The sequence below is a fragment of the Geospiza fortis genome, unplaced genomic scaffold, assembly GCF_000277835.1.
Source record: "Geospiza fortis unplaced genomic scaffold, GeoFor_1.0 scaffold403, whole genome shotgun sequence".
Taxonomy (NCBI): domain Eukaryota; kingdom Metazoa; phylum Chordata; class Aves; order Passeriformes; family Thraupidae; genus Geospiza; species Geospiza fortis.
This window is the reverse complement of record NW_005054336.1, coordinates 478,156-504,082: the sequence shown is the minus strand read 5'-3', so window position 1 is coordinate 504,082 and position 25,927 is coordinate 478,156. Positions and strand designations below refer to the sequence as shown.

Sequence of the window (25,927 nt, the reverse complement as noted above, 5' to 3'; positions counted from 1 at the left end):
GGGCTAGGATGTGTCCTTGTCTCTGTTTCTTGCTGTTGTTTCCTTTGTTGCAGCAGACCTATTCCTTTATTAAAGTTTTTGCCTGGGGGAAAAAGCAAAGCCACGTTGCTAAATAAATTATGAAATATTTACATTTGTGAAGCCAACCCCTTATGCCTAGCTCCTCCTCTGATATTAAGATGACACTTTTTATAGAGCTTCAGCTTCTATGCTGCCATTATTCCTCTGTGGGATCTGAGACCAGGAGGTGACAAAACAGCCACCATGAGCCAAGTGACAGTAAGTAATACCCAGGAATTATTGCTGATTTTGACTCAGTGCAGTAAGAAACTACTATGGTAGACCAGTGATGGTTTGTTTAGTGCAGGAGAGCAAAGTAGGATCAGAGATGAAACTGAAAAAACCATAGAACTGGGAAGGTTTCTAAACAAAGCTTGATTTTTAACCTGACAGTAAAAGGTTATATTGTACAAAATACCCATATGTTGTACAAAATACCCATAATAACAATAATAATAATGATCCCAGGAGCAAAGCGTTAAAGGCATCAGTTTGCTACTCCCTATGTATGTTCTTTTGACTTTCTTTTGTATTTGTATTTACCTCTTTTTGCCTGTGGTACTCTCAATGCTACAAGAATGAATGCAGCTCACGTTAGTGTCACCAGCTGTAATGAAATGATCTGCAGTTACTCTTGTGAATGTTTTGCATCGCTTGTTTTTATTGTATTTGTACATGGGCTTTAAACCTTAATAGTAGCTTCCTTCTTTTAAAAAAATGGTTTAGCATGTTGTTCAAATATGTATGGTTCAAACAGGTTAGCCTAGCTTACAAATTTCTCCCTCCTACTTTTACCTGTTTAATGCATTTGACTTTACCTTACCCCACCTCTTGTAGGTTTGGAAACAGAGAGGTAATGACTCTCTCGGGTGTTGGTTTGCACTGTGGTTTTTTACCACTTGGCTAAGTCACTTCAGTTTATGCCTTTTGCTTTTATCTCTGTGATGTAGCCTATGGAGACTGAATCTGTAAAATGCTTGAGTTTTAGGTAACTACCATAGCAAATGAAACATCCTGTTAACTGGATTTTTGCACAGCTAACTCTAGAAGTTTCTCTGTCCCAACACACAAGGTCTCTGACTCCCTTGGTGTTGACCATTATAATGCTCCTTCTGCTCTGCCCTTGATTCCCCTTTCTTGCTTGCCTCCAGTTGTTTTGTTCTCTCTTCCTTTGTCCTGCAAACAATTTTTGCTGCCATTCTCTGTCTATTCCCATCTTTTGGCAGGTTGGTGAGCAGCTGGGAATACAACTGTACAAATTGTTCCTATCTGCTGTGAAGTGTTTCTTTCTTTGCAAAATGTTCTGTGCAAAATTTTCAGTTCCTTCATTCTCACCTTTACCTTCCTGAAAAAATATTTGGAGTAGTTAGAAAGCAAGAGATTAAAAGATGAGATTTTCCTTGCGCAGTGCCTAGGATTTACAAGGTCAGGATGTGAAATGGAGCAGCTTTCAGAGCAGGGAAGAGTTTCTGAAACTGTGCTCAAGTGGAGGACAGTGGTGCTTACCATGTTCCTACTAGTGACAAAATACATTTTTAAACTGCATTATAGCAAGAGAAATATTGATATTTGGCTGACAGAACATTAGCCCAAAAAAGAACCCCGGAAAATGGCAGACACAAAAGTGCCCTGGAGCTAAATACTCTCACACTTTAGAAAGTCATAAGCAAGCAACAAGAAGAAAACACTTGGTGACACAGCTTTTAGTGCTTTTGGCACGTTTTGGAATGTAATGGAGAAACCATGCAGTGCTATAATGTGATACATTTGTGGGCATTAATACATGTGAAGACAGATGTTTTGATTACTGTATTATGATGCACAACTCTCTGGCTAATTTGCATGCAACATTTCTATGATTAATAAATGAGGCAATGCTGGAAACTACTGTACTACAGTGAACCACTTGTAGCAATTGCCAGCACTCCAGCATGCAACATTAAATACTATGCTCTGCTTCTGTAAGCTTTGAATATTTGAACATCAGTTTGCAGTTCCCAGGCTGCAAAGTGATCAAAGGAGGGGAAGAATATTTCTTACTTTTATCCCTCTTACAGAGAACCAGAATAGTCAGCAGATACCTTGTGTAGAAATGTCAAGCAAACACAAATGGAAAAAAATAAAATCAAAAGGACTTACTAAAATAACTTGAGTAAAAGTGTAACACAGCTCTTTATAAAAAGCAAGATATATTTTTCAAGTCCTAATGTTTTGTAGTTAACAGTTTTAGTAAAATGAACATATCATATTTGCATAGAATAGCATACTCTCCATACTGGGATAAATCATTTAAAGACCATGAAGATAAGCATACAATGAGTCTGCATTAAAAATTTTTATTATGCTGTCTGAATCCAAAATCTAAAAGTGCTACAACTGATTTCTTGGTTCAAACACCACTTCTTTTACAGCATCCATGCCAAATTTGTGAGGATTATGTGAAAATTCAGAAGATTAGATCTATAATCTGGTATCTTCAGTCTAAGTAAAAAAGTGTCAGATATGTGACACATATGGCTAGCAACTCAGGGTATCATGATATCTAGAATACACTGATATTGCTATCCGAGCTTGGAATTTCAGATCAGGCTCTCTGCCTTTTACTATGAAGAATTTTTTCCCGGCTACAAAGGGTTTTTTCTCACACTAACACAAATTTTTCTCAGCCTAACACAGATTTTTTTTCATCTCCAGTCTCATTTCTTAATTCCTGTACTTTTAAGAAACCTCTTGTGAGATTAAAGAGGTGCATCATATTCTTGCATCACTCCCTGAGCACAGTTAGGCTTTGGCTTCCTGAGCTTTCAGATGACGCTGACAGCACCACTCTGCCTCCTGAACATTTTACTGCAGGCATGGGCAGCTTACATCTTCTGAAGCAATGACTGTATTAAGTGCCCAGTAATGTATCCTTCCCAGAAACTGAAAATAAAGGTATAAAAGAAATCTGCACAATAATTCATGGGCGTTAACATATGGGTGTAATTTTCTCTGTGGATAATTATGTGGCTATGCTAATAATGCCAAGGATGCTTTGATACATTAAAAAAATTCTCACAATGATGTTATTGAGCATTTCATTAGTCAGAAGTACGCCTGCAGACCCCTATGACAAGACAAAGCACCAGGCTGCATTAGCATGCCTTGAAGAAGGTTCCCAGCTCAGAGAAATTGCTCCCAAAACTTCCTTTGACTTACTGGCAGCCAGCTGGCATGGAGCCCCAGAGTCCTTGAGAAATTCTCCAATACATTGCTCATCACTCCCATCATGAGAGCTCAGGGTTTGTTCAGTTGCTGTGGAGACACCAGAAGCAATTCCACCACAAAGGCTGCCCTGTGAAGTGGGCTCAGGCTGCCATGCCTCTGCCTGTTTTCCAGTATTGTCATTGCTCAGCTGGAATTAAACTTCACACAGTTTAAATTTTTAAGCCTTCAGGGTTTTTTTCTATTTTTAGCTTTTCTTCAATGTCTAATCCTTTGACCTCTTGCATTAACTTTGTGTAAAATTGCACTGTTCTAACACAGCAAACCACTGCCCTACTGACACACAATTACCATCATTGGGGAAGGATCCTCAGGGATGCAGGGGTTTATAGAAGAGACAGCCAGGTTTTTTGAACAGTGTCAGGGAGGCAGAGTCCTGCCCTTGCTCTGGCTGTGGGGAGGGCAGGAGATGCCCCGGTGGGGGGGTTGGATTTGGAAAGGCTGTGTCTGTATTTCCTGCACCCCGCCAGCGTGTCAGGCGTGCTGGGACCGAGCCTCAGCTTGTGGAAATGATTGCAGGGCAATTTATAGCAAACAACCACCCCTACTGCTGTGTTTGTTACAAACTTGGCTGCAGTACAGTAATGTTTAGTGGATTAATAATGTTTGCTTTTGGCCTCTCCTACTCTCTCGGCAAACAATTTTCATGTATAATAAATGTTCTTATTTAGTCTAACTAGAACAGAGCCCAAGGGTCAGAATAGCCAAACCTGCATGCTGAGAAGAGACTCCAGGTTTCCACACCAGGCAGCAGCTTTCTTCCCTCTGCAAGCCAAGGTCCAGTGTTTGGGCACTTCTGCAGAGTCAGTTTTGCTGAGCAGGTCTCCCTGAAACTGCAGAAGGGCCATGCCACATGTCCCCTTTGGCAGGAACCAGTCTGTCCAGTCAAAAGGGTTGCAGTGGGCAGCAGAGGCAGCACAGAATCACTGGAACAGGCAGATATTTCTTGAGCATTTGGCATCTTAAAATAGAACAGAATATTTTAAATTTAAAAACCTTATTTATATATATATAATAGGCAAAAGGTAAACATCTGACATGGGGCATGTTGTGAGGGTGAGTAAGTGGCTTATGGTCTTGCATTTTCGAAGAAAGCCCTAAGGCTTTCAGAGTTACAAGCCCTTTAAAAATCTATACTGCTTATTTTGTTGACTATTAGTCTCTTTTGGGAAACAAGGAGTCTGCCCATGTTTCATAACTTGTAGCAGAAATATGCAGATATGCAAATACAGAAGTTACACAACGAAAGCAAAACTGACTTAAAGCTGTTTACAGGCAAAAAATGAGAACCAGATCTGCAGCCTTTTTATTGCTACACCACTGAAATGAGTGTGTGCACAGCCAGGCTGCTGAGGTGCTCATAGTGCTGAATGGTAGCTGTTTCTCTGCATCTTCCCACTGCTCTTTATACCTCCTCAGTTACAGCTAAAATGGAAGCAACATGTCCTGGGTATAATGAAAGATGACTGTTTAAGTAGTCTTGTAAAACTTTATGACAGCTATTAATTGACCAAGTAATTAAGAACAGTAATCAGCACTTATTTCAAGTGATGCACTGGTGACTGCTGGCCTGGGGAGCAGAAGGCTGGAAACACTGCTGTGACAACCAGTGGGACAGAGACTCTTGGCTATTGAACCCTGTGACCCAAGTGCTGTGGCTGAGTATTTGAAAATACTACAAGAAATACAGGTTGTTACACAGATCCAGGAGCTCTCTGACATGCACGGTGAGCTTGCCAGCACTGTCTCCAGCAGAGGATTCCTTGCCAGTCCTGTGCACTGAAGTTGTGCTTACACAAAGCTGTGGGCAAGATACAAGAGCTCAGACAGGCAGGTTAGGTCAGTGTCTGCCATGAAAAGATAGGCAAGATAATTTTTGTCTTGGCTTATCTGAGCAAAGCCCTACCGTGCCATGGCGCAGTGTTCTGTGTCACAGCAATTTTCGCTGCCACAAAAGGTGTGGCTTGACCACAGCTAGCAAAACAAGAAGTAAATATGTAAAATAATTTGACAGACATCAGAGAAAGAACCTTATCAAGCAAATTATTTATCTAATGTTTTGGGTCATATGCAGGGAAAATAAAATAAAAAATTTCTTGCAGGATATCTAAGCAACAAAACTATTTTCACTGAGCCATGAGACTCAAGCTATGAGCTACCTTCGATCCAGACTGGCTAATTATGAAACCTATTCCTGTACAATTCCCTTCATTATACATCACACAGAATATTTCTATCTCTTCAAGAAATATGCACAAGTGTTTTCTGAAATTAATTAGTTTGACACTTTTTACACTTCATTGTTTGGCTGATTGTTCAGGGTGAAAAGGGAAAGAAATCTTTGGCAACCTGTTGTGGTTGTGGGGCATTTCTTTATACCTACTTCCGTGGAGGATCAGTAGTGGGAACTACAAACACAGCAAAACAGAAGTATCAGTGGGACAGCCAGATATTCAGACTGGAGTTTATATTAGCAATTCAGGAAAAAAAGAGCTAGAAACATATAAATATATTTAGGAACATATTAAACACAGATACACTTCTGAAATCTGAACACAAGAGTGTTTTGGGAGTTTGCAAATCAGCTTTGTCTTTATAGCAAGACCATGCAAACTTCAGGTCCTAAGCCTGAGACTGGAGATACTGAAAATTACAGCCACCTTTGTTGTAATGTGAAAATGTAGGTTAAATAACATCTTTCTTCAAACATATTCTTCTATTTTTTTCCTAATTGTCTCCGTTTTTCCTTTGGCAGGTATAAAACATTTTAACCAACCACAAATAACTATACAGATGGGAGAGGGAGAATATAAACAGACCATTGTTACTCTTTGTTTTGCTTATTCATATTTTGAACATGTTTATTTGTTTATAAAATTGCTGTATATGAATAGAAGCACTAGAAACATTTCCAAGCTATTGGTTACAGATAATTTAAAGATGATTTAAAGTTCATTAATTCTCTAAAAATGAATCATGTAAAAATGAGGCCTTCCCGTCCTCAGATCTATTCATCTCCCTGTCTGGATCTAATTTTCTCAGCTCTTTTAAAGATTCAGCCCAAGCTGAGCAGAAATGCTATGATTTATCTCAACAATGCCAGAAATCCAGGGCAATTCTGAAGTACTTAGGGGTACTTATCCCTTGCTACCTGCCAGTGCTGACAGCCCAGTTCAAGAGAGAGGTTTCTGCTGTCCCTCCCATCCCAGGTCCAGCCCCACTCCCAAGGTGTCCAGGGATGCCCGTGCAGGGTGTGCACAGAGATGTGCTTTGGTGCAGCCCCATGCAGCAGTGTCCCTCCCATGCCATGCCATGCCATGCCATGCCATGCCATGCCATGCCATGCCATGCCATGCCATGCCATGCCATCCAGGATGGTGACAGGAGGCAGAGAGCAGAGCAGGGCCCAGCACACACCCCCTGAGGGCCCCACACCACAGGAAAGCAGCTGCCCTTCACCTGCTCCTACAGCTAACAAGGCGATGGCCCAGCACATCTGGAAACTCACAGGGCTGCTTTTCAGAGTGAAAATACAGTTCAGGGAGAGAGAGATTTCCTACACTTCCCATGTAACAAGGGCTGTGCTGGTTGGGAGGAATGGTTTGTTACAGCTCTCTGGGAGCAGAAGTGCAGCTTTCATAGTGGATTATCAAATGCCTGAAGGCTTTGTAGATCTGTTCGTTCTGGGTACAGATGAACCCACCACTTCTCCAAGCTTGCTCAGCAGCACGGTTCAAGTCCCCAATGCATGTCCACTGATCTTTGTATTTCCTTGAAACAGCCCATTTGGAATGGTCATTAATGGAATGGAAGGTGGAGTTCAATGGCATCCCTATTATGTTTATGTTGTAGACGTGGTAGTCAAGAGAGCAATTCGAGTAAAGCTTTTCACCAGAACGCTGCCAGGATTCAGCCAACAAATCAGTCTTCAGTTCCTGAGCCATCCAGGCCACATAGATATCTGTGGAATAACATAGGGTGTGGGAAATCAAGTGTTTCATGTTCATTCATTTAAGAACAGACTGAAAAGCATGATCTAAATTGTGCTAGTTGCATTGTAAAGCATGAAGTTGGCCAGAGAAAATTTTGCTCTCTCCCCTTATTTTGACCTTTTCAGAAGTTCATTTCTACTTTTTCTCCTTCTAGAAAACCTGTTACAAACAAACAGCACGAAAAAAGGGAACAGACAAAAAAATTGCAAGTCCTCTTCATAACAAAAACTCCCAGATGATTCAACCCCCCTATTTCTTCTTCTTTATTACTGTTGAATAATGGAACATAATTTTCCTGAAAATCTGATTGTTCAATACTTTAGGATGGACCAGACAGCTTTTTGCTTTGTGAGGCTGAAAGAACATTAGGATAGGACAGCATGCCTTGCCCTCTGTTACATTTATTGCTGAAGCTGAACTTCCTTTTTTCCCCTCAGAGAGAATACAAATTTTTAAATAATTTATTAATTCATATTTTAAGAATTAATTGAGAATGTGTTCTATAGAGAGCAAAAGGTTGTCTTACCATCTATGAACAAGTGTGACTTTGCAAAGTGGAGAAAGTTTTCCCCCTGAGCTGACTGGAGCTTGGAGAGGTGGTGCAAGGGGGGCGAGGGCAGCCTGGATTTTGCACAGAGTTTCTGGAGATTCGGGAGATCAGCTTGGAAGATGTCAGGGATGGAACAGCTGTAGATTCCTGGATTATAACTCAGCATCTGTTGGTCTGAGAAAAACCCACAAAAATGAACACATGCAGAATTAAAATGGGTTAAAGAAAAGCAATCAAGAGAACAAAGTTCTGTCTTGGACAGAAAACCTAAATCCTTCTTAATCTTCACAGCCTATCTCCTGGATGAGTTAAGTGTCAAAGTATCTTATTTTAGCAACCAAAAATTTGTGTGTTGCTTTGTATTGTGACTGGCCCTGCAGCATAAAGACTGGCTGGGAGAGTACACTCAGGCTTTCACTTACAGCCCATTATTCCTAGCAGAACTGTTAACTGGTGGTTTTAGTCCACTGCCACTTCCACCCATGCCCATCTTTGAGCCTCTCTGCAGTCAGGGAGCTCTCAGACATCACATGTAAATCCAAACCTGGCTGTATTTACAGGACTAGTCTCCAGCCAGTTACAGCTGCCAAGCCAAAGGCAAACAGAGGAGCTGCTAAAGGGTCTAGTTTGGTTTTAGGGAGAACAGAACTTGACTTTCAGCATCTGGATTGAATTTGCAGGAGAAATCTCCTTTTCTGAATAGTGCTCAACTGTAGAAGAACTTGCCATGGAAAGCATAAACAGCTAGAGAACAAATGGGCTCATTAGGTGAGTTCATGGAAGACCAGTCCATCAGAAACATTCCAGTCTTTCTGGTTCAGGAAATCCCTGAACCACAGATTAGCAGAAGCTGGGAGGATGAGCCAGGAAAAGCATTAGCATATGCATCTCATTTTTTGTCCTCTTCTGCTAAACACATGCATAGATGTGTTTCCACAAACAGGAACCCGGGTTAGATAGCTCTGAGGTGTGGCCAGCCTGGCAATTTGCACAGCGTGTGCCATTCATTTACTTGATTTGAGGTTTGTAAGTGAGAGAAGAGGGGGAAAACAGTGTGAAAAGAGTTGAGGAACATGCCAATATGACTTCTTGTTGTGTCTTTCAAAAGTCCCCTTTCAGGATTCCAGTACCAGTTATCACTGCCAGATAGTTCTGAATCTTGCAGCTGTATTTTGTTGGGTTTTGGGTTTTTTTTGTATATTTAGTATTGGCAAGTTTTGTGGCAAAGAAATACCTGGGAAAATTCTAGGTGATATTTATTCCACACTTCATATTTTTGATGAGTCAAGGCTACTACTCCAGCTCAAGCAGAGGTTGCCTTACATTATTAGAACCTGCAGATGACTGTTGCTGACTGAGGTATTACTGTTAAAAGTGATTAATCATCCTTCTTTGTATTTCCAAAGCATTTGTTTGCATGGACTGAGTTTACTCTCAATATGCACTTGTGACTATTATTATCCTGATAGTCCCCACAGGGAGATGAAAACAGAGCAGAAGAGTGAATTTCCCACATTCACACAGGAAATCATTGGATAAACACAACTGAAGCCAAGAATGCTTTTTCCAGGCCCCACTTGGTTTCCCAATGTCACAAAAAAAGGTCAAGAACAAGGAATTTTTGAGGTGAAACCTCAAGGAAAGCAGTCAGAGAGGTGTGGTGGGACTTTCTTAGGGAGAAGCTTTTCGTACCTATTTCCGTGAACTGATCATATTTGAAGGTTATACAGATGGCTGTCTGTCCGAAGGACTCGCCACTAGATGGATATCCATACCCATCCTCAGGGTTGGGAGGGAACAGAGGCACACTGTGAATCACCCAGAAGCCTTGTGATTTATCCAAGAGCAGAAATCCTATCAAAATAAAACTGCAAATGAATATAGGAGGAAAAAACTCTGAGATGATAGAGCTGTGCCCTATTTTGGTTTTGCTGCTGCAGATCCCACATTTCAATGTGTTAATGTCTACAGTAAGCTGTTCTAGAGTAGATTATTAGGCCACAGAAGACAGTAATATTGTATTAGAATTGCATCAATTCTTTCCTGCATAACTCAAACTGTCATAATGTTTTATTTGACTAAAATCCTTTCACACCTCCACCCTCTGCTCAAATTTTGCCTTCAAGAGTTCCAGCAATGGAAGCTCACAGGTTGTGACCCTCTCTCCATTGCTCATCTTTCTTCACTTCAAATATTCACTGGACAAAGGGAAACAGGTTCTGTCAACACCGTGGCTTCTTTCCCAGACCAAAATGTGTCCCATGGGGAAGCAGCAGAGAGACAAGCTATGCTTGTCCCCTCCAGGGTGGATCATGCTCCTGAGCTGTGCCCATTGCTGCAGCCTGAAAAGACAGCCCTGCAAAATCTGCTCATTTCCATCCCAGGCTGGGCAAACCCCATCTGCTTCCTCAGGGGAACATTTAAACGCCACTGAAGTTTACACTCATTTAAAGTCTCGATTTTCTGTAACTACATCCTACAGTGCTTTCATGATCTTGGCAGCAGTTTCTTGTCCCAGAAAGTTTGCAGAGGTTTCTGTTGAGGGAATGTTTCCCTTCACATCTTGTACTGGTTTGCCATCAGGCACAGGATGGTGCTCAAAGGATTTGTATTAGTTTCAACTCTTGAAACAGAGTCCATAAGCCCCAGGATCCTTCACACAGCACAGGCATAGCAAAACCAAAACAAGCTGCAGCATAGGTAACTATACAAAAACCACACACCATGCAGATCACTCTTCAGTTTTGCTTTAGGCAGGAATTTTAGATATGCAGATAGGCAAACAGACAGACAAGCAGATTCTATCTGCAACTTTAGAAAGGAGAAAACAGTAGTTTGGGACTCTCCCTGTACCTTTGGTGTGTCCACGTTTCGACCCTTTGGAGTCTGATTCAGGGATCTCATCATTGTATATTGCATATGCAGTGGTGTTCCTCTGCAGGGAAACACACATTTCTGAAAATCATGACATTATGACATTCAGTAAGAGAAAGGCACTTAAGAAAACATCTGCTGGGAACAGAAGAAAGGATTCAGGATTCCTCTGTGTGAACATCATGAGCCTAATCCTGCTCCCAGTTCAGCTGACACAGTCTCTACAGAGCTTACAGTACAATAAACCTGAAGACTCAGCATTAGGCCTCAGCTGAGTGGAAACTCTCTCAATCACTGCAGTTGCCTTTCCCAAGGGTTGAAAATGCTTGCTAAGCCAATTTACATGGGTTTAGTGGCCCCTTGCTTGCAAAGAACTCCCACTGTCTGTTTTCTGGGCCTCTCTCTGATTTAGCAATCAGATCTGGTAAAAATATTTGCTGAGTAAAAACAGGCATGACAACTGCTGTTATTAAGGGCAAGCAATTCAAGCTTTTTTGCAAGAAATTTGCATACAGTCGCACCTTATTTCCCCTGAATAGAGAACTTCAAAGGAGTTGGGACATGCCTACCCTCACAATGTACTCTGAGTTTGTAAACAGTTTATTACAGCTGCAGTAAGACCTGGGACTTGACAGTTTTCTGGACTGTCAATATTTGAGTGACTTTTGGGAGTCTCTTCTACATACTAATTAATTGCACCCTACCACAAACCCACAGGAGAAATGCAAAGACACACCCAGACTCCCAACAATACTACATAGATGGGAAAAAAAAATAATTATAGGGAAATCTTGTGATATTTTACTATCACTTCACACAAATATACGTGAGGTGTCTGAGGGTGGGAGCAAAAAAAAGGCCAACAACCAGCATACCAGTGCTGGAGCAGTCACAGTCATTTCAGGGGGATGATGAAAACTCAGATTTGATTTGAGTCACAGTATGAAACACATGCACATAGCAGGGCTTAGGACATGTGTCTGTAACAATTACCACTGACCTTGGTCAGATATTGCTTCAGATATTGCTCAACATGAATTGCAGAAAAGAAGCCAAAGGGAGAATGTATGAACATTCTTTTTGATGGACAATACTCTAACTCTATGAAAAGCTTGACTAGATATTAGAAGTTTGAGGATTATCCCTAATTGTAGCCAAAACTGAAAATAATCTGCCCAGCTGTCAAGGTGCTCCTCCCCTATGCTTTTTAGCAGATCCATTGGTCAGGCCTTATATGCTTATTTTGGCTGCTTTCATGTCATCTGCACAAAATATCAAGTAACCACACTAACAGAAATGAAATGTCACTTGCCTTGGATTCATATGTCTCATAGAGCTGCTGCAGTGTTTGTCCCAGAGCACCCTGGCTCATGTTGATGAGGTATTTACCAAGCTGCCACTGTGGAGTCAGGGCATCCATGTACAGGTATTCCAGTCCCAGCAGGGGAATCTGTCCTTTGGCATGCTTTGGCAGCTTGTAAAGAGCAAACCTGCAACAGTGAAGAGCAATTGGTTTTTCACCACCACCCTGTTTGAATGTGTAAATGAGCATCTCCTTCCCTGAGAAAAGGAGGGTGAATCCAGGGATGCCCAGGCTGGAGGGGGAGCAGTGTGGTCATCTCAGCCTCAAAGCCTGGGGACCAGCTGCAGTTTGGCAGCACAGTCCCTGCTGCAGACAAATTTGTGCTGCTTCTTAACAAGCAAGGGAGGCTCATTCAGCACCAAAGTCCTGTTGCTGTTGCCAGACTGCTGTTGGTACCCCTGAAGAATTTGAGGTAGCCTTTGTTGAGTCCATGAAATCCCTATTGTTCCTGGTTCTGGTAAAGGTCCCTAACCCAGTCTAACATTCCCCCAGGTCAAGCAATTTCTATATTATGTAAATATGGCTTTATATTAAATAGATAAAATTGGGTATTGAAATAAAAAAGTGCATTATATTATATTTATATGTATCACAATCACAAAATAAGTATAAAGCAAAGTGTAGTTCCAATCATACTTCCCATAATAGACTTGCACTCTGATGAACTGTTACAGACTGGAAATTTTCAAACCATTAGCCAGGAACACAAATCTCTTCAAAACTGTAAAGTACTCAATATTGTCAGTAAACAGAGTAAATGGCTCAGTTCATACAAAGGTTCCTGATAAAGTAAACAAGTTTTCCCAGTGCACAAGTCCACGGGATTAATCACAATGTAATTAACTCAGCCACTTTCTCTGAGGGTCGCAATTGAGTAATTTGCTATTAATGTCAACAGTAAGGACTGAGTGGCATTCTTTTCAATCTGTACTATTTAACACAAATGCAGCCTGTGCTTAACCCCTTAAGTATATCAGCAGGAGTAAACCTTGCCCAGTTGATTTAGAGGCTCAAGTTGGTCACAAAAGACATCTCCAAACACAGGTAAAAAGTGGCAGGAAAACATTTTACTAGAGAAGAACATTTAATCCATGGGATATATACATGTACAGGCAGAAGAAAAGCACACACCAGTCGTGGTCCTGGTAATCCACCTGATTTGCCACTGATTGAATGATCTCCTAAAAGTATCTCAGCAGAAATAATTTCTGATGACAGATCACAGAGAAGGAAGTGATTTATATAACTAGGCTGGGGAGAGTGGTCTGTGCCTATACATGCATCAGGAGTCACAACAATTCCTTTATTTGAAATAAAGATTTGAAACGAAGATTTGGAAAGGGGAGGAATAGCAGTAGTTACAGTAGTAAGAGCTGATCCAGGAATTAGTAGATGAAGCCTTTCCAAATTACTTCGAAACCTACTGCAAGGTTTATGCTCTGGAAGTGTTTACAGCCTTGCATCTGACAAACCACCTTAGCAGACATGCTTACGAAATGCTAGTCATTGAGCTATCAGGAAATTGCCGGCCAGTTCCCAGTGGATACACGCTTTGGATCTTTCCAGAAAGCCAGCTGAGTGTATTACCAATTAAAGTTGTATAAAATCTTTAGTGCTATTCGTGCACAGGAAATTTTTCAAGAACTTAGGCACTGATGGGAGCAGAGTAAAGGTTATTTTCCCGAGAACCAAGAAAGAGCGAATCCGCTTAGACTGGATTAGCATTGTCACATTGTTTTCTTGTGACTGAACACAATTTACAGGCAAGAATCACATCTTTACTTCTTCCCTTCCTCCCCACCCCCTCAAAAGAAGCCCAAACAAACAATGTGCATGGCGGCTTCAGTCCTTGACTCAGCATTTCTCAGAAAGCATAGCTCTGGCTGTTATTTGCAGGGAAGGCTTCCCACAGAAAGCAGTGAGTTTAGATGACTAAAGGAAAGACTCCGCCCCGCTCACACAGCCGGTCCTGCGGCCATGGGCTCTGGCAGCCCCCGCGGGAGCTGCAGCGAGGACTGTGGGATGAGATCCCGAGTGAAGGGAAAACACAGGAGAGACTTCTGCCCGCCCAGGTACTGCTGCGGGGAGGAGCTGCCAGCCCAGCTGGGGAGCACAGATGGGATCAGGTCAGATAAAGCAAGTGATCCCTCTGGTTCAGCGGCAAATGAAGGGGTGTGTGAGTACTGAGGAGTTATGGAATACTGCAGGATGAAACCACTACATAGCAGAAACTCACACAATCCTGATACTAACTTAAAATAATGCAGTGTTGTTTGTTTAAAAGGACATTGACATATTTTGTTTAAGAGGAGGCTTTTCTCAGCAGTTTCAGTTCTGCTTCTCCTGTCAGCTTCATAGCAACCAAATCCAGAATCCAAAGGCTGACTCTTTTTAGTAAACCAGAATGACCCCAGCAGACAGGCAAGTTTCTCTTCTTTTGATCAGGGCATACTGAAAAGGTAATCCCCCTGTCCTAGCTGCTAAATTTGTGAAAGGGAACATGGATTTGCCTCTGCAAACCCCCAAGTTCCCTCCCGGAACAGGCCCCACGTCACTGGCATTGACATTCAGGCACAGGTGAATTACTCCTAGCCCCAGACTTCAAGAAATTTCTCAGAAAATTTTAATACAAAAATTGTCCTCATCTAAGAACTTGACAGTTTGTGTATATATTGGTCTGTGGGTTTTGTTTGTTTTTTGTTTGTTTGTTTGGGTTTTTGTGTTCATTTGTTTTTCACAAAAAACCTTATTCTGCAAGGAATAAATCCACTTTAGGTAGAAATAAAATATCTCATACCTTTAAGTTCCTGGGTAGCTGCACCAACTAAGAGTCTGATTCCTGAAAAAATTACACTATCCAGAAGTGCCTTGGCAAAGTTGACAAGTCACAGGGATGGATTAGACCCTCATATATTTGATGCTATGCCAACAGAGCAAAGCCAGCTTTGTGCTCCTGCCTGTGGTGCAGGACCGCCCGCCTTCCCTGCAGTTAGCTCTGTGCGCAAGGAAAGGGATGGGCCTACTTCTTTAGCACTTGTATCCAAACTAATTGTTGTTCACAAGAAAAACATTTTTTCTTTTGAAACTGCTTGATATTTATCTTCAGGAAGCTCTTTTTAAAGAGCCCTCATTTCACTTTTAAAATCTGAGCCGGATATTATGCAATTTTACTTTGCATCTTTTCATCTTGAAAGCTCATTAATCCAATTAATCATGTAATGCCCGAAGTTGGGCTCGCAGCTGGCAGCGGGAAGGCACCGGCGGTGCCGTGACGGCAGCTCCGGGCAGGGAGCGACTCCTGCTCCAGGCACAGGCACAGGAGCTCGGCCGCAGGGCCAGCCCAGGGACACACGGGCGCCTTCCCCGCCCGGCGTTCCCGGGCCCGGCCGTGTCCCCGGGGCCGCCGCTGGCGAGCGCAGCCTTGGCACCGCAACACAGGTTACGCTCCCTTTGATCATGAGACACGAACGCTGTGTAAAACCGTGATTATTTGATTGTTCTACAGTTAGTCATGATGCTGCACGGTGGTTGGTTCAGGGAAATGAAATCCGATTTCAGTGACTTATCCCAGGTTTTTCAAACGCAGCACTCCGCCACCACTCTCGTGCCAACAGTGCTGAACCAGCGATTGCCTTTGCGTTGCTCCTCGGTGGCCCACCCACTTTCCGCGGTTTAATCTCAGTGTATTTATTTACTCTCCCAGCGTTTCTCCCCTGCACGGTATTTACTCACCAATCCACCGTCTCCCCATCTTCATTCCTGCAGGAAACCCCAGCGGCCCACAGGGGCACGCAGGAGAGAAGTAAGAGCAGAGCAGGCTGGCACCAAGCAGATCCCGCCGGCATTTTGGTTTCCCGGCTGCGCAGGGCGAGCCCCGAGTGGCTCTGAAAGGAGAAGTTGCGCTGCCAGAGCTGTCAGCTCCAGCCCACGGAGCAGGGAGCGCACCCCGCCTGGGAAACCGGGCTCCAGAGCAGGGCCGGCCATGGGCAGCGGGGCAGGGGCTCCTGGGAGCTGCCGGAAACTGCTCACGGTTTCTTTGGGCAACAAAATGACAGTGGACAAGTTATGCTTTTGACAAAACACAGAAAAAATATTTTGACTATTTAGAATATTCATGGTATTCTGCTTTAAAAAAAGCTCCAGCCTGCAGATACCGAAACCCCTTTTTGTTTTCCTTTCAGTTCTCCATGACTGACGTACAAATTTTTCACACCTATCTGAAATAACCCCTGGTGTTCAGACAAGCAAAACAACATTACTCTAACGCACTACTTCTCCGCCCAGCCCTCTCCCTGTGCCTGCAGAAAGGGTTCCCAGTGAGCGTCCGACGCCGGCTCCGGTGCTGGGCACCTCCAGTCACCCCTGGGCGCCTCCAGTCACCCCTGGGGATTGAGCCTGTAGGGACTGAGCCAGAGAAGCGCTCTGATCTCTGAACCAAATGAATTTACTTACAATTAGCTAATGCTTTTTTCAACTATTTTTCAAGTGCATTTAAGAACAAACATGTCTGAATGGAGCAATTTCACATCTGATAATCTTTTAGCAACTTACACAAAAAAAGCTTCAATTTATATTTTGGTGTGGAAAGTGCTCTTTCTCCATTCTCATTATGCCTACATGAAAAGGGGCTGATTTACATTAAAAGTTGTTCATATGGAGTATGGGATATTTCAACCTCATGGAAAGTCTAGTGCAATGACCTCTGGCTATTTCAGCAAAACAGAAATCCTCACAACCTTTGCAGAATTTTGTCACCTTGCTAGTAAAGCCTCTCCAACACTGTAAGAGATGTGTAAATGGGGTGTGTTTGACAGAAGCAGGGTAAAACTTGATAACAGGGCTTAAAGCAAACAAAACCAATGATCCCAGAGAAGAGACTCAGTGAAGGTCTATATAGTCAGGACTAATTCACAGATGACAAATGAGAGATCAGTTCACTGTGACTCCTGTTCTATTATCTGTTCCCCAGAAAATTTCAAAATTTTATCTCAGCTGCTACTAATACAATAATAGTCTCCTAAAGCATTTTTTCTTCCTGTCAGGACTCTGCAATTTATAATGAAAATATTCTCATTATCATGGCTAACTACAAAAATAAAGGCCATAAGCACTGTTTATATTTCACTGACATTGTTTCATGACAGCATAACGCAGGCTTCCACTGCATTTCTTTACTACTGCCACGTGTTTTTGCAGATCAAGGACCTTGAAGTCCTCAACTGTGAATATGGCAAGAATACAATAAAGTTCCTTCGCCTTCATAAAGAAGGAAAGAAGCAGTTTGTTAAAGAAGTGGAAGTGTGTGCACATCTCCGGCTGACTTCTCCTCAGGAGTACCTGGAAGGAAACAATTCTCTTGTGATACCTACAGACACCATAAAGAATATTGTCCTTGTGCTGGCCAAAAAAAATGGGGTATTTTTTTATTTTTTAACTAGCCTTGCTGTTTCTTACACCTTCATTTGGAAGTATTTGTTATACTAACTTTTTATTTTCAATTTGCATATCAGACCAGTACCAAAGTAATTTTCAGTGATTTTAGTTTTCCTCCTCCACTGCTTGTCCTGTGGATTCTTTCTTAGTTTTCCAAAGCCTTTCTTCTCAAGATCTAGCACTGGTTTTTGTGGATTTATCATATAAAAGCCATCTTTTTTTTTTTCAAATTAAGAGCCCAAAATCCCACATTATTCCTATATAGTATTTTTAAAGAGAAGGTCTCAAAGTATGAGACTCCTCTTAATTCTTCTGTGCTCTTACTGCAATCAACTGCATGTATCATAATGACAATCTGTAGCACTATATTTCTCCATAATGGAATCCCATCTTTACCCTGTAAAACTTAATTAGCATATCACCATATCAATCAGAATAATTGCGATAAATTATGATTTCAGCATTATATCCTCAAAGCATAAGACTCCTGCAGCATTTTCTCTCAGTCCAAGAACTGCAGCTCACTGTACCACAGAATGGAAGATTTTTGACACAACTATAGCTGCTATTTGCAGCATATGCTGCAAACTGGTCAAATGACTGGGCACAGAGAGCCAAGCTAGAAATAAGAGAAATGTGTTTTAAACCACACTGATTCTTCTCAGATACAACAACCAGAAAAATCTACTTTTGTACATGAAGTTATTGCTTCTTTCTAATAATACTGTTTGCTGCCTTAGATCTCAAGTTTAGAACAATTTGCTATAGATATCTGCAATCACTTCATGACAACATTTTGCCAAGTGGCATACGTCAAAGCCTACGTTCAAGAAGTACCATGGCAACGTCTGCATGAGGTATCTAAAATACTAATACATTCCATTTGTTTATGCTGTAGTCATTCCTCACTCTCTTAGCTCTTGTTTTCAAATTAACGTAATAATATTTATGGCACTTTTACCTACATGTCTGCTCTAAATTGCAGGATGGCGTTCCCCACATCCACTCATTCATATGTGTTCCTGATGGGACCCGCTTTTGTGAAGCTGAGCAGTGCCGGAATGGTGAGAAAAGAATTGGTGGCATCCCCTAGTTTTCTGTAAATATTTCTGCCAATGAGAGATGAAGATGGCTTTAGAGATAGCTGAGGGTGTTATAGGGCTTAGGGCACAGCCAAACTGCTCCAGAGGTCTAAAGCAAAGAAGACTTTTATAGTGTAATTTTGACGTTCTTGATCTCTGAGACATGGCTGAGGAACTAATGTAGCTCACATTTGTATTTATATCCCAAACATGCAATGGTTACAACAGCACATCCAGCAGAACTGTTACATCCTGCCACAGGATTTAACAGCCTTCTGAGAACAGGCTGCTTCCTTTTCTAACCTATACTACAACCTGTGTTCTCCTGTGATCCTTACCTGATACCACACTGCTGCAGGCCAATTGCCTGCTTTGCAGTAATTTTCAAACTCCTGTCAACATGCCCTGATTTTATTTCTAAGAAAGCAATTTCACTGCTGCAAGCCAGACTAGCTTGAACATTTTGAGCACTCTGGTGTACATGTGAACCATTTTTCACATGAAAATACTTCACAGTGTGCTTACTATTTTTGCACACCACACATAAACAAAGCAGTATTTGGCTTGACCAAGAGTTTTGTGATACTTAAAAGACAGGTTTTCAAGCTCAGCTGTCTGTCCATAAATTGGCATTCCAAAGAGAGTGTAAAAATTCTCTCTACTTGCTATAGCTTGCAACAGAAGCCCAAGTTCAGTCTCACTGTGATGGTGTTTTGATTAATGCATCTCCTGGATTACTGGGAACCGAGCTGAGGCCACTCTATCATTTCACATAATGGCTTTAGAAGGCTTAGGCATTAGTTCAGTACCTGGCTATACTACATGAATGTAACTTAGAACTATTTCCCATCCTATCCAGAACCAGTGGCAAGACCAGTTTCACTTGTGGACAGGACACAAGTTTTGAAAGATCCATCTGAGCATTGTTCCTGTGTTTCTGCTGAAAGAACACAGAAAGTCTCCAGTGCCTCTTGGCCTCATCTTTTTTAATGTCTCTAGTATTAACTACTGCTGTACTTTTGGCAGCCTCAGCAGTATTGACTGTATTTTCTGGAAAATGTTAAAAAAGACACCTGAATTAAAAAAAAAGAAACAAACAAAAAGAGTCTATACATTTTTGAAAAGTTGTTGCTCTTAATATAGATTGTATTAAATTTTTCATCATCATGAAAATTTAACAGGCAATTCTGCAACTTCAGATTCTAAACAAACAGAAGGCTTTTATGGCTTACTGAAGAAACCACCTTTTCTTCTTAGACTTCCCTTCATGTAGCCCTTTAGTTGCTTCTTTAGAATTCCCTGCCTAGGTGAACAATAACTAAAGTGATGATTTTCAAATCACTTTTATTTTTCTTCTAAGAGAACGTTCTCTATATTTAGCATCCTCCTATGCACCTATCAGCCAGACACAGGAGTTCATTTCTCAGTTAATCCTATTATTTAATAGTTTTCTTATAATGAAAAAGAAAACCCTAGTGAGGTTTAATAAAATTATGTTTTGCCATTGTATCAGCTGATAAAAGGCTCAGAGTTTTTTAGAAACTCAAAACATTTTAAGTAACTTCACCAAATCAAAGTTTGTCAACTGAAGACAGCACGAGCACAAAGCCTCCTGAAAGCACAGCATGAGCTGTTCACCTTGGAAACCCTCCCTGGGTGCTGTCTCCTTTGGAGCTAGTTTCAGGCTGATTGCTGTACAGTCAGCCAGCCTTTCAGTCAATCTTTTGTTGCAAGGAGCTCTTTCAAATAAGTCTGAGTATTTGAATATAAGATAAATATTTCTCCAGGTTCACCGATAGTACCTGCGCTACATTAATATCTGCGTGTCACAGTCTTATACCCAAGTGATGAATTATTCAAGATCTGTACAAACCCCAAAATACCCTGTCCAAGGTCAGTCTCTTTAGATTTTTTACAGCTTTAGTAAATAACAGGAGGACATAGGCAAAATGATAGATACGCCTCCTTAGACTCACTCAAAAACAATACTGAATGTAAACAAGAAAAGAAATAGATAAGATACAGGGTCAGTAGTATCCAGTCACAGAGCAGTTTAAAAACATCCAAACGTCTAAACAACCATGCAATATAGAAATGCCTACCACGGTGGAATTATTTCCAGTATAAATTCCTTCAAAGACATCATTTAAAGACAAAATTTGTGAGTCCTCCAAATCCAAGGCAGAATTGCTATGCACTTGACATATTCAAGGATGAATTTTGAACTAGCGAGTGTGAGCACCAAGAGCAGCACAAAACCAGCAGCTTGGACTTCAGGCCCTGACTATCTGCACAGGCCCTGAATGAGCCTGCATGCCATGAAGTTTCTCTTTTGTGAATAAGCTCTTTGGCAGCTCTGGTCAGTGAAATTTTCAGTTACCATCTTGGTGTGCTCTAAATAACTGACTGTTTGAAATTGAAATAGCTGCTGTTCAAAAGGTGTCAGCAGAAGTAGTTCAGGTCACAACTGCTCGGTATTTAGAAGACAATGATCCACCCATGCAGCAGTGATCCTCGACAGCTTGTTTTATAAATAGTGGCTAAGAGCAAAGCCACTGTCAGTTTGAACCTGTGGGTGGCATCTGTATCAGTGCCAGTTCCTGCTCATTAGCTGAACTGCAGGGATTTGCATTGGCTCCTGGCTCTCATTCTCAGAGATGCAAAACTCCCAACAGGATGGGTATCTAAAGCAAATAACGGACTGAGGCTCTGTATTTATACAGAGAATTTTTATGTTTGTCTGTGTTCTTGGAAAAGGCACCATCACAGCACTGGTAGCCTATTTCATTTCCCTTTAGAGCCATTCCTAAACTGACAGCATGAGCCAACCCCACACATCCCAATTCCAAGTAAGATAAAAAAGTCTATCCTCAGTTCTCCTTAACTGCAGATCACTTGATGGGAGTCTCTGTTTTCTAGATTGAGCCTGACTTCAGTAGTTTCTGTCTTGTTGCTTACCTTTCTGCCAATATCAGTGTGCAGAAAGTTATTGTCTGCTTTCTGGCTCTGGAGCTGTCAATGCAAGTATGCACCCAAAGATTTCTTTCTTTGTGTGGAAAGAAGCTCATAGTTTCTTGTAATTTTCAATCACAGGCCCTCTGATTGTCTTTGCTGGAATTAAGGACCTGAAACTTATGAAGACAACACAGTCTGGATTTGAAGGCTTCTACAAGAATGAACACACCACACTTCCTGAAAGACATGACAGGATTCTTTGTGGAGAGTTCTTCTGCAAATGGTCATACGGCGAATGCAAGGATTTTGACTTTAACTGCATATGGTATATGTTATATCAAGTAATATTAATTTACCAATGTATACTCACAAAGTCCCTCTGAACAATACAGAAGGTCTAGGGGCCAGATCCACAGCTGCTGTGCACCAGCCACTCACAGCAATAAGCTCTTGTTACAAGGGGTGAGAGGCATGTCTTAGGGGTACTTCCCTCTCTAAGGGTACATCATTGGACAGGATTCAAATAAACAGTTCAGTATTCCGTACAGAACACTTTAGGAGAATAAAATAACTATTTTGTTAAATAGTTTTAACAAAACCTTTTTGTGAATTATATATCTGGCAGGGGTGGGGAGAGGAAACAGAATTTGGGTGAAAGTACAACTTGTTCTTCATAAAATCCCATGGGCTATATATTTGTCAGAAAAGACATGCAAAATATAAACAAAAAACACCCCACAGCAGAGCATTACAGATCTAAGCAGAGACAGCTGATACAAGGTTTTGTAAGAACTTGTGTTACCTCTAGGAAAAAAATCCGTGAATGTATCCTTGAAGCCTTTGCTGGACCACCTGACTGTGGGGAATATTCACCCTCTTACCAGAAAACTGTCAACTGCATCCAGATGCTTGTCCTTTCCAGAGTGCCACAGGTATCTTCCTTCCTCCTAATGATGTTTTACTTCAACAATAGTGAATGTTAATTGCACCACTGAGAAGACCAACATGAAACTGTTATTTCCTCTGTCAGTTCTAAGACTGGAAACTCACCAGCTGGGAACACCATGGGGGAGAACATCACCCAGTTCTTGGCAGCACTTGAATAAAAGTGAAAGGTGTGCCACACATGTTCACTAGATTGCATTTGATCAACTGTACTGAGGGGGTGGCACTGTTCTTTTTTACACAGAGTGAAAAGCCTGCCAGGCTGCTGACTGAAAAGGTGCCCTAATTCATTGTCTCATCCATTTTCATGGTTTCAGGTACAGGTCATAGAAGTCGTCTTGAACAACACCTTTTATAATGTTGTAGACATGAAGAATCTAGGCTTGACCAATGACAAAGAAGTAAGTAAATGCTTCAAATACAACTTGACTGCCCTCTTTAGAAATACTCAGCCTCAAAGCATAGCAGCAGTTCTACATAAAACAGAGTTAAAGTGAGCAAACTTTCTCCCAGTCCCAGTAAAAGCTCCACATTACCTCTAAAAGAAACTTAAACTGATTACAAAAGGAGGATAAATAACTGTCTTTTTGTGTTATTGATAAAACTTAAACGGCAAGTGGAATACTCTGGACATCAAAAGGATCTGTAACAGAGACTATCTCTGAAAAATTATTCCTGCTTTCTCCACTGAATTTGACTCTCAATTATAATGCCAACCTGTGCATTTTACCCAAGCAGAATGCACTGTGGCATCCCAGATCAGTCAAACAGTGGATAAGATACAAGCCTGGGGTCAGGCAGAGAGCAAGAGGTAGGGGGTGAGATGTATTTGCTCCTCCCTCCACAGCCAGTGTAGCTGCCAGCTAGGTCCAGCTGAAAGTCTGTTACATTACCCTCACATGAAAGAGAAAAATTGGGCTATTCCATTGACATTGATGGTCTAGAGACTGTTTATGCTCTAGTCTCCCTCCAAAGTCTTGTGATTCTGCTACTGTGCTCTCCTATCCTTCCCCTCCTTCAGGTGGACATTATAGATCCACTCTTACCTGTGATAATGTCAGCATCTACCACTGATGTTCCAAAGAGGGAGAAGAGGTCTGGGCATGATTTTCTGCTGGTCTATCCCTGTCTCAAACATAACCTTTGTGTTTGTGCTCATCCCCCTCAGGTTTTGGTTCCAGTGGAAACTCCTTATGGCTCCTGTGCTTGCACACTTGGCCGGAAGACGTTTTTTGAAGCGCAAAGCCAAATGCTGAGAGATCAGAGGAGATGTCAGTTTGGACTGGCAGCTGCCCAGGGAAACTAAACCTCTTGGCTCTACTCAACCTTCCTGATAAACTTAACAGCATGGCTTTCCTATCAATGTTTATTCCTTACTGGCCTCTTCCATTGCTGACTACTTTTCCCTCTATGAACTCCTGAACATGGGATTTATGAAGGACTCTCAGGAAATTGGAAATCAAAGTCTGTCCCTGACTTCCAGTGTGATTTGCAGACTGAAGTGCCCTAAGCTCTTTGGAAAATCCCAGCAGGAAACATTAGGTAATTTAATTTTTAAACTGGCTATTCCTAGACCTTTTAATGAAACAAATAATTTGATGTCTGTAACATGTTTTTGACATGTAAAATCAGGAAATCTCTATATACTCTTTATTAATATTTCTTCAGTAAAATAAATATAGAGGCATAAGACTTGCTGTTTCATTGACATAACCTGTCATGACCCCTTGATACCACACTGCTCTACAGAGCTGAGGTTCTGACTGAGTGACTGAACAGGGAATCAGTAAGAATCAGGATTCCTTTAAGCAGAAAATGAGAAAGAAAAAACCAAACATCTCTCATATCTCCTTTATGTTGTAATAGTTATAGCTGTTGACTACTTTCTCTGCATGTAATCTGACTGCATGACCGCGGCTGCTACTCATCAGACTGTAGTTACTATAGTACTTTTACATTAATCACTGAGGTGATTTGAGGGTTTGGGCTCTCTCTGTAGGTTTAATTAAATAGTTTTCTTTACTCTAATAATCTTCTCATGACTTCTGAGCAGGTAGGAGTCAACCTACGTAGCCCTATTACATTTGGGAGGGGTAGGGAGAAAACTAGACAGACAGATAATGCATATTTTACTTTAGTTACCCCAGGTGAAAGCTTTGAACATTAAGATAAAACAATACCGTCAATGATTCTCATCTCACAAACTGTGGCTACCACATTTGCAATAGGAATCATCCTGAGCTTCCAACAGCTTCAAACCCTTTCTCTCGTTCTCTTCGAGTGTCATTTTCACAGACTCCATGTGACAGAGTACAAAACAAGTGGGAATTGCCCAAAGTAAAAACTGCAGTTAAGTTGCCTTTGTGCCTCCTGAGTTTGCAGACATGCAGCACTGCTCTGGGTACAATCATTAAATTCATAGGCACCAAAAATGGGGGAGATGTCCTGCTCTGTGTGATATTTTGAGGTGCTTTGAAAGATAGAAACTTGCCTTGATGAGCAGGGCATAACAGATGCAAGAGGAGAACACTCCACCAGCCTGAGCTATGCCCTGAACAGCAGGAAAAATGACACCACGGAGTGAGGCTGTCCCAGCTGTGATGTTCTCTGGTCACCAGCCAATTCTGAAAGCTTTGTTACAACACTTCCAGCTTTTCCTGGGGATGTTCTTGCTTACCTTCTTAGATTGTGTTGTACTGTACTTGCAGGCTTATGTCTTGCTACTTCTGTCACTTCTAGGTGCTTTTAATTTATTAATGTATCTTTTAAAGGCAAATAAAGAGCAACATCAAAAAACAAAGTAGCTTTTGACTATTTACTACCTGTATAAAAATGTGAACATTTTAAGTAAAAGAACTATTTTAATTCATCCAATTTCACCTCAAAAAGTGACCAGTCTTCTTCCAAATGAATTCTTTCTTCCAATAGATGAAAAAGAATCTTACTGAACATTTCAGCATTTGCCTCCCTCTGAAACAAGGCAGATCTGCACAACCAACTTTCTTTCTACCTCATAAGAAATTTATTGCATTAGGCACAAGGTTTCTTTCATTACTATTTGTGCTTCATTTGTGGCCCTGGAAGGTAGTGGTGGACTAACCTCTATGGCAGAATGAGGACACAAAGCAGTGAGCAGTTGTTTACTGGGCCAACAAACACATACACAGACACATTCAGTGTAGTTTGTATAAACCTCCACAGACAGGCAGACATTCACCGTCTTTGGAGCATCTCAGTGCAGCTCCATCCAGCACTGCAAACCTGAGTCACTTACGTGGGCAGATTGCTTCTAAAGAAAGTACTCAGGCAATCGGAAGCAGCCCCAATTTCCCATATGGCAACAAGATTAGGGTAACAGTGGCATAAATCATTCTTGAAAATGTGAGTTAGCCAGACTCACTTGGGCCTG

The 25,927-nt window shown here is 41.5% G+C and overlaps 2 protein-coding genes across 2 annotated transcripts; one reads left to right on the top strand and one right to left on the bottom strand.

Moving 5' to 3' along the window:
- The first annotated feature begins 225 nt into the window (after positions 1–225).
- LOC102040716 (uricase-like) lies at positions 226–25,296 on the top strand. Its single transcript, XM_005422043.2, has 8 exons — positions 226–279; positions 17,300–17,518; positions 18,277–18,393; positions 18,522–18,600; positions 21,712–21,898; positions 22,382–22,505; positions 22,836–22,919; positions 23,687–25,296. Exons 1-8 carry the CDS (start codon positions 265–267, stop codon positions 23,822–23,824), a joined length of 963 nt encoding a protein of 320 aa, XP_005422100.1. The 5' UTR covers positions 226–264; the 3' UTR covers positions 23,825–25,296.
- DNASE2B (deoxyribonuclease 2 beta) lies at positions 6,155–16,124 on the bottom strand. Its single transcript, XM_005422042.3, has 6 exons — positions 15,836–16,124; positions 12,053–12,230; positions 10,720–10,801; positions 9,559–9,720; positions 7,843–8,040; positions 6,155–7,285 (listed from the first exon to the last, which is right to left on the bottom strand). Exons 1-6 carry the CDS (start codon positions 15,946–15,948, stop codon positions 6,930–6,932), a joined length of 1,089 nt encoding a protein of 362 aa, XP_005422099.1. The 5' UTR covers positions 15,949–16,124; the 3' UTR covers positions 6,155–6,929.
- Positions 25,297–25,927: the final 631 nt, after the last annotated feature.

What these genes read in the sequence shown, in the direction of transcription:
- DNASE2B (XM_005422042.3), bottom strand. Translation starts at nt 15,948, where the DNA reads ATGCCGGCGGGATCTGCTTGGTGCCAGCCTGCTCTGCTCTTACTTCTC. An exon ending in GAAACGTGGACACACCAAAG is followed by an intron (nt 9,721 to 10,719) that starts GTACAGGGAGAG and finishes TTATTTTGATAG; the next exon opens with GATTTCTGCTCTTGGATAAA. An exon ending in TGATCAGTTCACGGAAATAG is followed by an intron (nt 8,041 to 9,558) that starts GTACGAAAAGCT and finishes GGTTTTTCTCAG; the next exon opens with ACCAACAGATGCTGAGTTAT.
- LOC102040716 (XM_005422043.2), top strand. An exon ending in TGCTGGCCAAAAAAAATGGG is followed by an intron (nt 17,519 to 18,276) that starts GTATTTTTTTAT and finishes TTGCTGCCTTAG; the next exon opens with ATCTCAAGTTTAGAACAATT. An exon ending in AGCTGAGCAGTGCCGGAATG is followed by an intron (nt 18,601 to 21,711) that starts GTGAGAAAAGAA and finishes TTTCAATCACAG; the next exon opens with GCCCTCTGATTGTCTTTGCT.